This window comes from Pongo pygmaeus, chromosome 10, assembly GCF_028885625.2.
Source record: "Pongo pygmaeus isolate AG05252 chromosome 10, NHGRI_mPonPyg2-v2.0_pri, whole genome shotgun sequence".
Lineage (NCBI taxonomy): Eukaryota > Metazoa > Chordata > Mammalia > Primates > Hominidae > Pongo > Pongo pygmaeus.
Window position 1 is genome coordinate 6,958,714 of NC_072383.2, and position 15,817 is coordinate 6,974,530.

Genomic DNA, 15,817 nt, shown 5'->3' on the forward strand with positions numbered 1-15,817 from the left:
TTCTCCTGCCTCAGCCTCCTGAGTAGCTGGGATTACAGGCACTCGCCACCACGCCCAGCTATTTTTTGTATTTTTAGTAGACACAGGGTTTAGCCATGTTGGCCAGGCTGGTCTCGAACTCCTGACCTTGTGATCTGCCCGCCTTGGCCTCCCAAAGTGCTCAGATTACAGGTGTGAGCCACCACGTCCGGCCAAAAAAAAAAATTTTTTTTAGAGACAGAGTCTCCCAAAGTGCTGGGATTTCAGGCATGAGCCACTACGCCCAGCCCCAGATTTCTGTAGTTTTCTGTTATGTAAAATGGGAGCAATGATGGTAGTTACCTCACAGTGTTGTTGTGCAGTTGAAATAATCCAGGTAAAGCATGTAGCACAGAGCTGGGTACATAGTAGGCACTCACCAAGCATAGCTGTCAATGTGCTTACTGAGTGCCGACACTATAAAGAGGCAATATGATATAATGGCAAACATGCCAACTGTGGAAGCAGACTCCCCGGGCATGAATACCTGAAGGCCAGTGTGTGTATGACCTTGGGCAAATTACTGAACCTCCCTGTGCCTGTTTCTTCCTCTGTAAGACAGAGATCACATTAGTATCTATTGCATGGGGTTGGTAGTGAGAATCCAATGAGGTTATAGATGTAACACATTTGGAACAGTTTCTGGTTCGCATTTAATGATTTGTGCTAAGCACTGGAGATTAAGCAGTGAATCCTTAAGGAGGTTACAAAGACTTTTATAAAATAATGTATCATGTAGTAATAGTAAATAAAATTATGGAGATATAAAGAAAGTACTATAGGAGTAAAAAGAATAGGATTCCTATCCGGGGTTCAAGCAGTTAGGAAACGAGCATGTCCTAGAAGAGGTTCACACCTGGGCTGAATCTTTTCATGTCCTAGAAGAGGTTCACACCTTTACACTGGGCTGAATCTTTTTTTTTTTTTTTTTTTTTTTGAGACAGAGTCTCACTCTGATGCCCAGGATGGAGTGCAGTGGCATGATCTCGGCTCACCTTTGCCTCCTGGGGTCAAGTGATTCTCCTGCCTCAGCCTCCCAAGTAGCTGGGATTACAGGCGTGCACCACCATGCCCGGCTAATTTTTGTATTTTTAGTAAAGACAGGGTTTCACTATGTTGGCCGGGCTGGTCTTGAACTCCTGACCTCATGATCTGCCCGCCTTGGCCTCCCAAAGTGCTGGGATTACAGGCATGAGCTACCGTGCCCGGCCTGGGCTGAATCTAAAAGGATGACTAGGAATTGGCCCGAGACGAGCCACTTCTCTGCAGTATGGAGGTTGGGTTAGGGTTGCTGCATGTAGAAGATATTCCAGACAGAGGAGTCCGCATGAAAAAAAGCAAGAGGCAGCAGGTGGGTTTGGGGAAGGACGATATCTTCAAGGCTGCTACAGCCAGGAAGCAAGCATGAGAAGGGCCAGAGAAGTAGACAGCAAGTCACAGAGGCCTTCTAGGCTGAGTTAAGGAATGTAAATGTTTTCCCATAGGACAGGCCAGCGATGGGGAGCCACTGTAGGATAGAAGCAGGAGAGGAACATGGTCAGATAGGCATTTGATTTATTTATATATTTTGAGCCAGGGTCTCACTTTGTCACCCAGGCTGGGGTGGAGTAGTGTGATCATGACTCATGGCAGCCACAACCTCCTGAGCTCCGGTGATCCTCCTACCTCAGCCTCCTGAGTAGCTGGGACTACAGGTGCATACCGCCATGCTGAGCTAATTTATTTTTATTTTTTTAATGTATAAATTATTATTTTTTAATTTTTAAAATAGAGACAGAGTCTCATTCTGTTGCCCAGGCTGGTCTCGAACTCCTAGGTCAAGCGATCCTCCTGCCTCAGCGTCCCAAAGTACTGGGATTACAGGCGTGAACCACTGTGCCTGGCCAGATCTGCATTTTAGAAAAACCACCCTGGCAGCAATGTAGAGGAGCTTCAAGGGAAATAGGACTGGAAGTTGGCTGGGCGAGTTGGCTCACACCTGTAATCCCAGCACTTTGGAAGGCCAAGATGGGCGAATCGCCTGAGGTTGGGAGTTCAAGACCAGCCTGGCCAACATGGAGAAACCCTGTCTCTACTAAAAATACAAAATTAGCCGGGCATGGTGGAGCATGCCTGTAATCACAGCTACTCAGGAGGCTGAGGCAGGAGAATTGCTTAAACCTGGGAGGTGGAGGTTGCGGTGAGCTGAGATCGCACCATTGCACTCCAGCCTGGACAACAAGAGTGAAACTCTGTCTCAAAAAAAAAAAAAAAAAAAAAAAAAAAAAGGACTGGAAGCAAAGACACCATTTCCAGCAGCCCAGGTGACAAGTGTCAACAGCCTGAAATAGGACAGTAGAAATAAGGATGAAAATAATTCAAGAAACACTGATGAAATAGCAAGATTTGGTGACTGATGACATTTTGGTGACATATCTAATGATATGGAGTTGAGGCTGGGCACAGTGGCTCACGCCTGTAATCCCAGCACTTTGGGAGGCCGAGGCAGGCGGATCACCTGAGGTTGGGAGTTTGAGACCAGCCTGGCCAACATGGTGAAACCCTGTCTCTACTAAAAATACAAAAATTAGCTGTGCGTGGTGGCGGGTGCCTGTAATCCCAGCTACTTCGGAGGGTGAAACAGGAGAATTGCTTGAACCAGGGAGGTGGAGGCTGCAGTGAGCCGAGATGGTGCTACTGCACTCCAGCCTGGGCGACAGAGCAAGACTCCATCTCAAAAAAAAAAAAAAAAAAAAAAAAAGAGAGAAAGGGAAGTTTCTAGCCTGGAAAAATTGATTGGAAGGTGGTGCCACCAATCAAGATGGAGACGACAGAAAGAGGAGTAGTTGAGGGCAGGGGCAGGAGGGTGGGAGAGGGAGATGGTGAGTTCAGTTTAGGATATGTTTTTGAGGTGTCTGAGCCACAAGCAAATGGAACCATCCAGAACACACAAGAAAATGGCGGGTCTGGAGGCAGAATGAGAGGCCTGGGCTGGAGACAGGGATTTGGGAGGTGTGTCAGCCTTTAGTCAGGAGTTGAACGATGAGGATGAGTGAGTCAAATATGGGCGATGGGGACAAAGAGACTGCAGAGCAACAGAAGGGTCAAGGAGAATAGAACAAGGTAGACAATTCAGTTTTGATTACTTACAAGACTGTTTTGGTCAGAGGTCACTGGCAACCTTGGTGAGAGACAGCACATGTGGGGACTGGGAGGTGGGACTCCAGGCTGAAGGGGCTGGACTGTCACAAGCTTTACATTTTGAAGGAATAGAAAATGAGAAGTAAATTACAATTGTGTCACATAGTTAAAGTTACCCTTGAAAATCCTTTAGTAGGCTGGGTGCAGTGGCTCATTCCTGTAATCCCACCACTTTCAGAGGCTGAAGCAGGAGCTTGAGCCCCGGAGTTTGAGACCAGCCTGGAAGACTAGTGAGACCCCATCTCTACCAAATAATAATAATAAAATAGGCCGGACGTGGTGGCTGACGCTTGTAATCCCAGCACTTTGGGAGGCCGAGGCACATGGATCACCTGAGGTCAGGAGTTCAAGACCAGCCGGGCCAACATGGTGAAATCCAGTCTCTACTAAATATACAAAAAAAAAAATTAGCCAGGTGTGGTGGTGTGCACCTGTAATCCCTTGGCAGGAGAATTGTTTGAACCCGGGAGGCGGAGGTTGCAGTGAGTCAGGATGGTGCCACTGCACTCCAACCTGGGCGACAGAGTGATACTCCATCTCAGAAAACAAAACAAAAATAAAATAGGCGGGCATGGTGGCTCATGCCTGTAATCTCAGCACTTTGGGAGGCCGAGGTGGGTGGATCACTTGAGGTCAGGAGTTCGAGACCAGCCTGGCCAACATGGTGAAACCCCGTCTCTACTAAAAATACAAAAATTAGCTGGGCATGGTGGCATGTGCCTATAATCCCAGCTACGCAGGAGGCTGAGGAAGGAGAATCGTGCCTGTAATCCCAGCTACTCAGGAGGCTGAGGCAGGAGAACCTGCGAGGCGGAGGTTGCAGTGAGCCAAGATCCCACCACTGCACTCCAGCCTGGCGACAGAGCAAGACTCCGTCTCAAAAAATAAAGTAAAATAAAATAAAATAAAAATAAAAAAATAATTGAGGACCACAAGAACTAGGAAAAAAAGAAGAAAAAAGAAAGGCCGAGGCAGGCAGATCACCTGAGGTTGGGAGTTTGAGGCCAGCCTGACCAACATGGAGAAACCCCGTTTCTACTAAAAATACAAAAATTAGCTGGGCATGGTGGCACATGCCTGTAATCCCAGCTACTCGGGAGGCTGAGGCAGGAGAATCGCTTGAACCTGGGAGGCAGAGGTTGCGGTGAGCTGAGATTGCGCCATTGCACTCCAGCCTGGACAACAAGAGCGAAACTCCGTCTCAAAAAAAAAAAGAAAGAAAAAGAAAATCCCTTAGTTACTGCATCTGTTAGGTACAGCATATATTTGTTTGTGTAAAAATCACTATGTGGCTGTATATATATATAATGATGTACAAAATATTTTATAATGTTTTAAAGAGGAAGAAGAAAGCAGCATACTAAGAAGTAACTCAGGAATGGAAAAGCAAACATCATATGTTCTCATAAGTGGGAGCTAAGCCGTGAGAATGCAGAGGCATAAGAATGACACAATGGACCTTGGGGACTCAGGGGGAAAGGGTGGGAAGAGGTTGAGGGATAAAAGACTATAAATAGGGTTCAGTGTATACTGCTTGGGTGATGGGTGCACCAAAATCTCACAAATCATCACGAAAGAACTTACTCATATAACCAAACACCACCTGTTGTTCCTCAATAACCTATGAAAATAAAAATATAATAAAAAGAAGAAGAAAGCATACTAAAATAAAGATATGAACCTGAAACTTGTCATCCACCCAACATGGATATGCTTGCCAGTATGTGACATCAATAATAACATCATGACTGTAAGACCAGGCACAGTGGCTCACACCTGTAATCCCAGCCCTGTGGGAGGCCAAGGTGGGCCGATTTGAGATCAGAGGTTGAAGACCAGCCTGGGCAGCATGATGAAACCCTGCCTCTACAAAAAATACAAAAAATTAGCCAGGCTTTGGTGGCTCGCGCCTGCCATCCCAGCTACTCAAGATGCTGAGGCACGAGAATCCCTTGAGTCCAGGAAGTGGAGGTTGCGGTGAGCCAAGATCATGCCACTGCACTCCAGCCTGGGTGACAGAGCGAGACCCTGTCTCAAAAAATAAATAACATCATGACTGTGGATGGCAGCCTATGATGAATATTAGTGAAGGACCCGTGTGATAACCAAGGCCTGGGGACAGAGAATGGTGCCTGCCCCATGGCTAGCTCTAGCTCAGCTTGAGAATTTAATCACACCTGTGCTGCTGCTGCTGCTGCTGCTGCTGCTGCTGGTTATTTAAGACATGGTTGTTGGCCGGGCATAGTGGCTCACGCCTGTAATCCCAGCACTTTGGGAGGCTGAGGCGGGCGGATCATCTGAGATAAGGAGTTCGAGACCAGCCTGGCCAACATGGTGAAACCCCGCCTCTACTAAAAAATACAAAAAAATTAGCCAGGCCTAGTGGCACGTGCCTGTAGTCCCAGCTACTCAGGAAGCTGAGGCAGGAGAACCACTTGAACCCAGGAGGCGGAGGTTGCAGTGAGCTGAGATTGTGCCACTGCACTCCAGCCTGGGCGACAGAGGGAGACTTTGTCTCAAAAAAAAAAAAAAAAGGTTGTTTTAAACAGTTCATCAGTTGATGCCACTGAATCTTGAGCTGGTCAAACATTTGTTGCTAAAAGGTAAAAAATTTCATAATGCTACAAGTAATTTAAATTTTTTACTTAAAAATAAAAAAATAAAAAAATTGGCCGGGCATGATGGCTCACACCTGTAATCCCAGCACTTTGGGAGGCCGAGGCGGGCAGATCACGAGGTCAGGAGATCGAGACCATCCTGGCTTTAGTAGGGATGGTGAAACCCCGTCTCGACTAGAAATACAAAAAAATTAGCCGGGCATGGTGGCGGGCGCCTGTAGTCCCAGCTACTCAGGAGGCTGAGGCAAGAGAATGGCATGAACCCGGGAGGCGGAGCTTGCAGTGAGCCAAGATCGTGTCACTGCACTCCAGCCTGGGTGACAGAGCGACACTCCATCTCAAAAAAAAAAAAAAAATTATAGATGAGGTCTTGCTATTTTGCCCAGGCTGGACTCAAATTCCTGGGTTCAAGTAATCCTCCCACCTCAGCCTCCCAAGTAGCTGAGACTACAGGCATGTGCCACAATGCCTTTTTACTTATTTTATTATTTTGTTGAGACAGGGTCTCACTGTACTCCAGGCTGGAGTGCAGTGGCACGGCCATGACTCACTGCAGCCTCACCCCAGCCTCGGATGATCCTCCAACCCCAGCCTCCCGAGTAGCTAGGACTACAGGCACGTGCCACCAGGCCTGGCTAATATTTAACTTTTTGTAGAGACGAGGGGTCTCTCTATGTTGCCCAGGTTGATCTCAAACTCCTGTTCTCAAGCAATTCTCCTGCCTCGTCCTCCCAAAGTGCTGGGATTACAGGCATGAGCCACCATGCCTGGCTGTTTTTACTTTTTAAAATTTTATATATATTTTTGAGACAAGGTCTGGCTCTGTTGCCCAGGCTGGAGTGCCGTGGCACGATCTCGGCTCACTGCAACCTCTGCCTTCTGGGTTCAAGTGATCCTCCCGCCTCAGCCTCCAGAGTAGCTGGGACAACAGGCGCCCCACCACCATGCCTCGATAATTTTTTGTATGTTTTTCTAACAGGGTTTCACCATGTTGCCCAGGTTGGTCTCGAACTCCTGGGCTCAAGCAAACCACCCACCTTGGCCTCTCAAAGCATTGTGATTACAGACGTGAGCCACTGCGATCGGTCCTTTTTTTTAAAAAAAAAAGTCCCCTTCCACCACTGCCGTTTTTACTTTTTTATTGAGATGTAGCATATATAAAGTACACTAATCTTAAATTGCCCAGTGAACTTTTACATATGTGTACACTTGGGTGACCACCACCAAAAAGATCACGATAAAGAATCCAGCTGGCTGGGCACGGTGGCTCACACCTGTAATCCCAGTACTTTGGGAGGCTAAGGCAGAGGATCACTTGAGCTCAAGAGTTCTGAGATGAGCCTGGGCAACATAGGGAGACCTCGTCTCTACTAAAAATTCAAAAAAGTTAGCTGGGTGTGGTTGTGCACGCCTCTAGTCCCAGTTACTCTGGTGGGCTGAGGTCAGAGGACTGCTTGAGGCTGCAGTGAGCCCTGGCCGTGCCCACTGCACTCCAGCCTGAGTGACAGAGCTGGATGCTGTCTTATAAAAACAAAAACAAAAACACAAAAAAAGAATTCAGCATCTGTCTTGCTCTTTCCCTGATGATACATTCCCAAGAGTAGCTCCTATTAGACCCCTATCAGTATAGATTAACATTGTCTGTTCTTCAATTTCATATAAATGAAGTCATAATGTCAAATGCAGTGGCCCTTGCCTCTAGTCACAGCTACTTGGAAGGCTGAGATGTGAAGACCACTTGAGCTCAGAAGTTCCACTGCACTCCAGCCTGGGTTACAGAGGGAAACCTTGTCTCTAAAAAAAAAAGAAAAAAGAAAGAAAAAGAAAACATAGTGTGTATTCTTTTGTGTCTTTCCAACATTGTATCTGTAAGTCATCCATGTTCTTGCATGAAATAGCTCATAATTTTCATTGCCATATAGTATTCCATCATCTAAATATACCACAATTTATCTATTCTACTGTTGATGGATTTTTTTTTTTGAGACAGTCTTGCTCTGTCGCCCAGGCAGGAGTGCAGTCGTGCGATCTCGGCTCACCGCAACCTCCACCTCCCAGGTTCAAGCAATTCTCGTGCTTCAACCTCCTAAGTAGCTGGGACTTCAGGCACATACTACCACGCCTGGATAATTTTTGTATTTTTAGCAGAGACGGGGTTTCACCATGTTGGACAGGCTGGTCTCGAACTCCTGACTTCAGGTGATCCACCTGCCTCAGCCTCCCAAAGTGCTGGGATTACAGGTGTGAGCCACTGCACTGGGCCTGTTAATGGATATTTAAATTGCTTCCAGTTTTCCACCATTATAAAGTTGCCGTGTACATTATTGTACAGTCTGTTAACAAAAGACCATGAGGCCTGCAGAAGAAAAACAAAGGAGAGCTTTAATTTTTGGAAAAAAAAAAAATCTCCAAATTGGGGAATGCTGCTGCTTTACACACTGTTCACTGGAATAAAGTCTCTTTCCTCTGAATTCTTTTACAGCCTGTGATCCCAGTATTTTGGGAAACTGAGATGGGAAGATCAATTGAGGCCAGGAGTTGGAGACTAGCCTAGGTAGTATATCGAGACCTCCTTAGTAAATAATTTTTTTTTTTCTCTTGCCCAGGCTGGAGTGCAATGGCGCTATCTCGGCTCGCTGCAACCTCCGCCTCCCGGGTTCAAGTGGTTCTCCTGCCTCAGCCTCCCGAGTAGCTGGGATTACTGGCATGCACCACCATGCCCAGCTAATTTTGTATTTTTAGTACAAACAGGGTTTCTCCATGTTGGTCAGACTGGTCTCGAACTCCCGATCTCAGGTGATTCACCCGCCTTGGCCTCCCAAACTGCTGGGATTATAGGCATGAGCCACCGGGCCCGGCCAATAAAAAAATTTTTTAATTAGTTGGGTGTGATGGTGCACACCTGTAGTCCTAGCTACTCAGGATGCCGAGGTGAGAGGATTGCTTGAGCCCAGGAGTTCAAGGCTGCAGGGGCTGCGAATGTGCCACTGCACTACAGACTGGGCAACAGAGTAAGACCCTGTCTTTTAAAACAGACAAACTAATAAACAAAACAAAACCAAATTCCTTTTCAGAGAACTTTTTTCACAAGTCTTTGGTGGAGCTAGGCATGCATTTTTCTTGGGTGCAAACCTATGTGCAGAATTGCTGGGTAATAAGGGATTACAACATATAGATTTAACCACATGCAATTTTCCGATTTCTTTCCATAGGGACATTTTATTCAGAAATTAAATCATTCAGAGTTCCAGCACTGTCGGGGGTCATCGGGCTCTGTCCACCGCCTTAGGCCTAGCATTGTCACCAACGGAGCCATGAAGGGACCTTGGCCCAAGCTGGGGCCTCTTCATCGTCGAAGGCCTCTGGCCAGACCAGGCTCTGTGGGCGTGGCCAGGCTGGAGGACTAGGGCGGTGGCAGTGGCCAGGTGGGTGCACATGGCCGTGGGTGGTCCCTCACTTGCTCCCCTCCTCTCTTTCGCTATCCCCTTGGCTGTAGGGAGCCAGGGCACCCAGCCAGAATGGCATGATCCTGAAGCCCGACTTCCACAAGGACTGGCAGTGGTGCGGCCATGTGGCTCAGCCAGCCCATGGGGCAGATCTGCAGAAGCAAGCTCTCCAGCAAAAGCAGGCTGCATGGCCCACTCATATGGGCCCATCCACCCATAGTAAGGTGCCCCATGCTGAGGCATCACTACAAAGCACGAGCTGGCAGGGGCCTCAGCTTGGAGGAGTTAAGGGTGGCTGGCATTCACAAGAAGGTGGCCCAGACCATTGACATCTCTGAGGATACAAGGAGGAGGGACCAGTCCACTGAGGCCCTGCAGGCCAAGGTGCAGAGGCTGAAGGAGTACTGCTCCTCGCTCATCCTCTTCCCCAGGAAGCCCTTGGCCCCCAAGAAGGGAGACAGTTCTGCTGAAGAACTCGAACTGGATACTCAGCTGACAGGACCAGAAATGCCCATTGGCAATGTCTACAAGAAGGAGAAAGCCAGAGTCATCACTGACTAGGAGGAAAACTTCCAGGCCTTGCTAGTCTCTGTATGGCCCCTGCAAATGCCCAGCTCTTCGGCATGTAGGCACAAAGAGCCAAGGAAGCTGTAGAAGAGGATGTTTAAAAAAAAACAAAAAACAGGGGTAGGCTCGAGCCGCTGCATCAGCTCCGTGCTGCGTCTCTCGGTCCCACAGCCATGAGGAGGACGCTGCCCGGATTCACTACCCGCCAGTTCCTCCCCCGCGTCCCTGTGGTGGCGGGCGAAGATGACCTGTTGTGCATCAGATGCTTTGAGACATACAACTGGAGATGTGAGATAGGAAATTGAATGTAAAGACTGGAAGCTCGGAAGAGCAGAACTCTGAACAACGTGCCTCAGGAGTGCAAGTTGCTGATGAAGTATGTCGCATTTTTTATGACATGAGAGTTTGTAAATGCTCCACACCAGAAGAAATCAAGAAAAGAACAAAGGCTGTTATTTTTTTGTCTCAGTGCAGACAAAAAGTGCATCATGTAAAAGGCAAAGAGATCTTGGTTGGACAAGTTGGAAAGAGATCTTGGTTGGAGATGTTGGTGTAACTATAGCTGAGCCTTTCAAGCATTTTGTGGGAATTCTTCCTGAAAAAGATTGTCGCTATGCTTTGTATGATGCAAGCTTTGAAACAAAAGAATCCAGAAGAATTGATGTTTTCTTGTGGGCATCAGAACTAGCACCTCTGAAAAGTAAAATGATCTATACAAGCTCCAAGGATGCAATCAAAAAGAAATTTCAAGGCATAAAACATGAATGGGAAACAAACAGACCAGAAGATCTCAATCGGGCTTGTATTGCTGAAAAGTTAGGTGGATCCTTTTTTTTTTTTGCTTTTTGGTTTTTTTTGAGATGGAGTCTTGATCTGTCACCCAGGCTGGAGTGCAGTGACGAGATCTCGGCTCACTGCAACCTCTGCCTCCCAGGTTCAAGCGATTTTCCTGCCTCAGCCTCCTGAGTAGCTGGGATTATAGGCGTGTGACACCACACCTGGCTAATTTTTGTATTCTTAGTAGAGTCAGGGTTTCATCATATTGGTCAGGCTGGTCTCAAACTCCTGACCTCGTGATTCGCCCTCCTTGGCCTCCCAAAGTGCTGGGATTACAGGTGTGAGCCACCGCGCCTGGCCAGTAGATCCTTAATTGTAGCCTTTGAAGGATGCCCTGTGTAGATCATCATTCAGTGCCACAAATTGAAAGCTTCCACGTTTAATGTTATCCTCTTGCTATATAAACACAGCAAATGTATTTAGGCCAGGGTCTCACTGAGGGGAGCTGTCTTGTGATCTTTTAGAGTAAACGAAATACTCTATAAACATATGCAAACAGCCCTAAATATATCTAAAGTCTAAAGTTGTTTTTTTTTTAAAAAAAAAAAAAAGAAAGAAAGAAAAGAAAATAGCCAGACGCGGTGGCTCACGCCTGTAATTCTAGCACTTTGGGAGGCGAAGGTGGGTGGATTGTTTGAGCTCAGGAGTCCAAGACCAGCCTGGGCATCATGGTGAAACCCCATCTCTACTTTAAAAATACAAAAAATTAGCCAGGAATGGTGGCGTGTGCCTGCAGTCCTGGCTACGAGGGAGGCTGAGGCAGGAGAATTGCTTGACGCCGGGAGGCAGAGGTTGCAGTGAGCCGAGATTGTGCCACTGAACTCCAAACTGGGCGACACAGCAAGACTCTTGTCTCAAAAAAAAAAAAAAAAAAAAAAAAAAAAAAAAAAAAAAAGATGACTTGTAACATATCAGCAATAATGCAAAAAAAAAAAATTATTCAGATATTTTGCAGCATGAAACACTTCAGTAAATTTACGAAGCTTTAGATTGGTCTTTTCCTTTTCTCCTGAGGGTGATTTTATCAGTTCCTCAAGATTTTTTATTTGTGTTTCTCTGTGGCTCTCAAAAACTTCTTTATTTTTATGATTGTTTCCTTATATTTTAGAGACTGGGACTTATTCTGTCCCACAGGCTGCAGTGCAGTGGCAAAATAGCTCACTGTCACCTTAAGCTATGATCAAGGGATCCTCGGCTTCAGTCCCTCAAAGTGCTGAGATTACTGGCATGAGCCACCATACCTGGCCAGGCCAAGAAGTTCTTTACTTTCTTCCTCAATGATGTATAAACAAAGCCATCATGATCCACTTGCTAGGTGACTTGCACAATGAGTTTCACTTCTTTGTCAATAGAAACCCTTGGCCAGGCGTGGCGGCTCACGACTATAATCTCAGCACTTTAGGAGGCCGAGGTGGGTGTAGCAGTTGAGGTCAGGAGTTCAAGACCAGCCTGGCCAACATGGTGAAATAATACTAATAATACAAAACAATATCTCTACTAATAATACAAAAATTAGCCAGGCATGGTGGCACATGCCTGTAATCCCAGCTACTTGGGAAGGTGAGTCAGGAGAATTGCTTGAACCTAGGAGGTGGAGGTTGCAGTGAGCCGAGATCACACCACTGCACTCCAGTCTAGGCGACAGAGCAAGACTCCGTCTCAAAAAACCAAAAAAAAAGGGAAAGAAACCCTTAAAATTATGAACACATTCTTTCCACATGCATTGACTGTCAGGCTTCATTGCTTCCATTACCTGTTTGTTTATTTATTTATTTATTGAGACAGGGTCTTGCTGTATCGCCCAGGCTGGAGTGCAGTAGCATGATCACGGCTCACTGCAGCCTCGACTTTCCCAGGCACAGGTGATCCTCCTGCCTCCACCTCCTGAGTATCTGGGACTATAGGTGCGCACCACCACGTTTAGCTAATTTTTTGTGGAGATGAGGTCTTGCCATGTTGCCCAGGCTGGTCTTGAACTCTTGGACTCAAGGGATCTGCAGCCTCCCAAAGTGCTGGGATTACAGGCGCGAGACACCACACCTGGCCTCCCATTGCCTGTTTAAATAGAAATGATGCAACTAGCAATATGGAAGGACTTTCAGATCTTTACCACATTAAGATTAGGGTCAGCATCCATGGCTCTGGGAGTCAAGGGAGAATCTCAACCTAATGTATGTGGCTTTGAAACAGCAAATAATGCTTAGATCAGCAGAGTGAAGGATGGAGTAATGTTGGGACAGGAAAACTTCATTCAATGCCTTTATGTGCACATTCATAAAGTGTGTGGTACATCAGTGTGGTATTGTTGTGTCCTGCAGCACAAAGCCAAATTTTTTGTCTTTGAGGTCCTGCTTGACTTCTAGAATGAAGATATTTGAAACTGAATCAGGGAAAGTACTACAGTCACCCGGGACTTTGCATTTGATTGCTAGAGCACAGGCAGGTTTGTTTTTTTTTTTTATGAGAGAGTCTTGCTTTGTAGCCCCGGCTGGAGTAAAGTGGCCCGATCTCTGCTCACTGCAAACTCTCCCTCCCAGGTTCAAGCAATTCTGTCTCTGCCTCCCGAGTAGCTGGGATTACAGGGGTGAGCCACCACGCCTGGCTAATTTTTGTATTTTTAATAGAGATGGGGTTTCACCGTGTTGGCCAGGCTGTCTTGAACTCCTGACCTCAAGTGCTCTGCCTGTCTCAGCCTCCCAAAGGCTGGGATTACAGGAGTGAGCCACCGTACCGCTGTTTTTTGTTTGTTTGTTTCTTTGTTTGTTTTTAAAGGGCACCAGGATTTGTAGAATGACAGCCCTGTAGAACTACACTGCCACTGCACTTGGGGGCAAGGGCAAAGGGTGGAGGGGAATAGCATTCACAAGATCATGAGTTGCTTTCAAACCAGGGACTTGTGTTTCTAGTTTGGAAATATTAAATGCAGTTAGGCATCTTTCCCCAGAAGATACCAACCACCAACCTCATGGTATTCTGGAATGGCCTTTTCACCAGTAAATTTTTTTTTTTTTGAGATGGAGTCTTGCTCTGTTGCCCAGGCTGGAGTGCAGTGGCACGATCTTGACTCACTGCAACCTCTGCCTCCTGGGTTCAAGCAATTCTTCTGCCTCAGCCTCCGAGTAGCCAGGATTATAGGTGCCCATCACCATGCCTGGCTAATTTTTGTATTATTAGTAGAGATGGCATTTCACCATGTTGGCCAGGCTGGTCTTGAACTCCTGACCTCATGATCTGCCTGCCTTGGCCTCCCAAAGTGCTGGGATTACAGGCGTGAGCCACCGTGCCCGGCCTATGCCAATAAACCTTTCTAATAGCTCTGAGTGAGTGGTGCTGTCTGCTCCTCTACAGACACATCTCATCAATAGTTTGTGTGTTTTTGAGGTTTAAATGGCTTCTAAAATCATTATGCCATCCTTGGCTGGTTTTGAAATCTTTCCATCCAAAGGCTGACTTCTCTAGTAGGAGGTTTGAACTATGACTTGAGATGAAGAGTTTCTTCTTCTCTTTTTTTGCCACGTCTTGCCATTGTAAGGTACGTATTTCTTTTTGGTTTTCTTTCTTTTTAATATATAGAGGCAGGGTCTTGCTCTGTTGTCCAGGCTGGAGTGCAGTGGTGCAATCATATCTCACTGCAGCCTACAACCCCTGGCTTCAAGAGGATTAGCTTCTGGTCTTGCCCTCCCAAAGGGCTGGGATTATAGGCCTGAGCCACCGCACCTGGCCCAGACGCATATTTCTGGTTCTTGTCTTTCAGTAATGTTTAGTGGCCTTTCCATTTTCTTTTTTCTTTTTTTTTTGAGACGGAGTTTCACTCTTGTTGCCCAAGCTGGAGTGCAATGGGGCAATCTCGGCTCACTGCAACCTCCGCCTCCTGGGTTCAAGTGATACTCTTGCCTCAGCCTCCTGAGTAGCTGGGATTACAGGTGTCCGTCACCACACCCGGCTAATTTTTGCATTTTTAGTAGAGACGGGTTTTCACTGTGTTAGCCAGGATAGTCTCGAACTCCTGACCTCAGGTGATCCACCCACCTCGGCCTCCTAAAGTGCTGGAATTCCAGGCGTGAGCCACCGCGCCCGGCCTGCCATTTTCATTAACCACATATCTTCGTTGTCACTTTAGCAGCTGTAGGAGAATCTGCTGACCTCGCTTCACACATTTTTTGAATCTTGATTGAATGTACAGATTTTTTGAGGCCGTATTTTTTTTTTTCCACTTTGGAGATAGACTTGTATGCTAGCATGGAAGGGAATTGTTTCCTCGGTTGAGTGCCTAAAGAAGGGCTTGATGGCCTTTCAGATGGATCATGTTATACAGAAAGGAAGTATCTTAAAACACTACAATCTAGTTTAAGACATAAAACAGTAGAATCGCTGTCAGCGTCACAAGATACACACGAAGGGCTCAGAACTGGGACCAAGAGAACATAGTCTCCCATCTTACACTCGCACGGAATGGGGCCTGGCCCCACTCTGCTCTATTTAATCTGAGCATTGTTGAATGAATCTGCGATGAAACTCCACATTTCCTTTAATCCTCACAACAAAGATAAACCAATTTTTAGATTCGTAAACTGAGGCTTAGAGAAGTTAAACGCTTCGTCCGAGACTACAGAACTGGAAAATGGCAAAGTCACGATCCAACTCCGAAGAGGCTCCCCCTGCCCACTAGCGGGGAGGAAATGGCAAATGACACAGCAAAAAATTTTTTAAACCAGGATTCTCGGTCGCCGCCCCGCCCAGCGGCAACGCTCCGTCCCGCCTCTCATCGTCGCCTCGCTCCTCCCCGCCCAGCGCCAATGCCCCGCCCCGCGCAGCCGCCCAGGTGCTAGTTGCGTAACCACAGCAAAGCTCGCGGCAGGGGGCGGGGCAGACGCTGACTGACGCCGGGCGGCGGTCACGTGAGCGGGCGCGCAGCAGGCGGGCGGTCCGAGTGCCTCGCGTGCGCCCCACAGCGGCCGCACGCGTCGCGGGACCTCCTCCCAGCAGTTCACGCGTTAGTCGCTGCAGAAACTGGAGCCCGCCATAGGGCTTTCCCCTGAACTGCAGCTCTCGTCCCCGCCGATCTCTTCCCCGGCCCCAGCACTGACGTTCACGCGTGGAACATTCTGGCCCGGAACAGAGATCCCAGGGCGGAAACTAGGGCCCGAGGCT

General features: G+C 47.3%; 1 protein-coding gene and 1 pseudogene across 1 annotated transcript; both read left to right on the plus strand.

The window, feature by feature from the left end:
* Positions 1-9,304: 9,304 nt before the first annotated feature.
* Positions 9,305-9,937, plus strand: LOC129010357 (large ribosomal subunit protein eL13-like). The gene has a single exon (XM_054444498.1). It carries the CDS (start codon positions 9,386-9,388, stop codon positions 9,821-9,823), a length of 438 nt encoding a protein of 145 aa, XP_054300473.1. The 5' UTR covers positions 9,305-9,385; the 3' UTR covers positions 9,824-9,937.
* Positions 9,938-10,211: 274 nt separating this feature from the next.
* On the plus strand, positions 10,212-10,654 carry LOC129009901 (destrin-like; annotated as a pseudogene).
* The last annotated feature ends 5,163 nt before the right edge of the window (positions 10,655-15,817 follow it).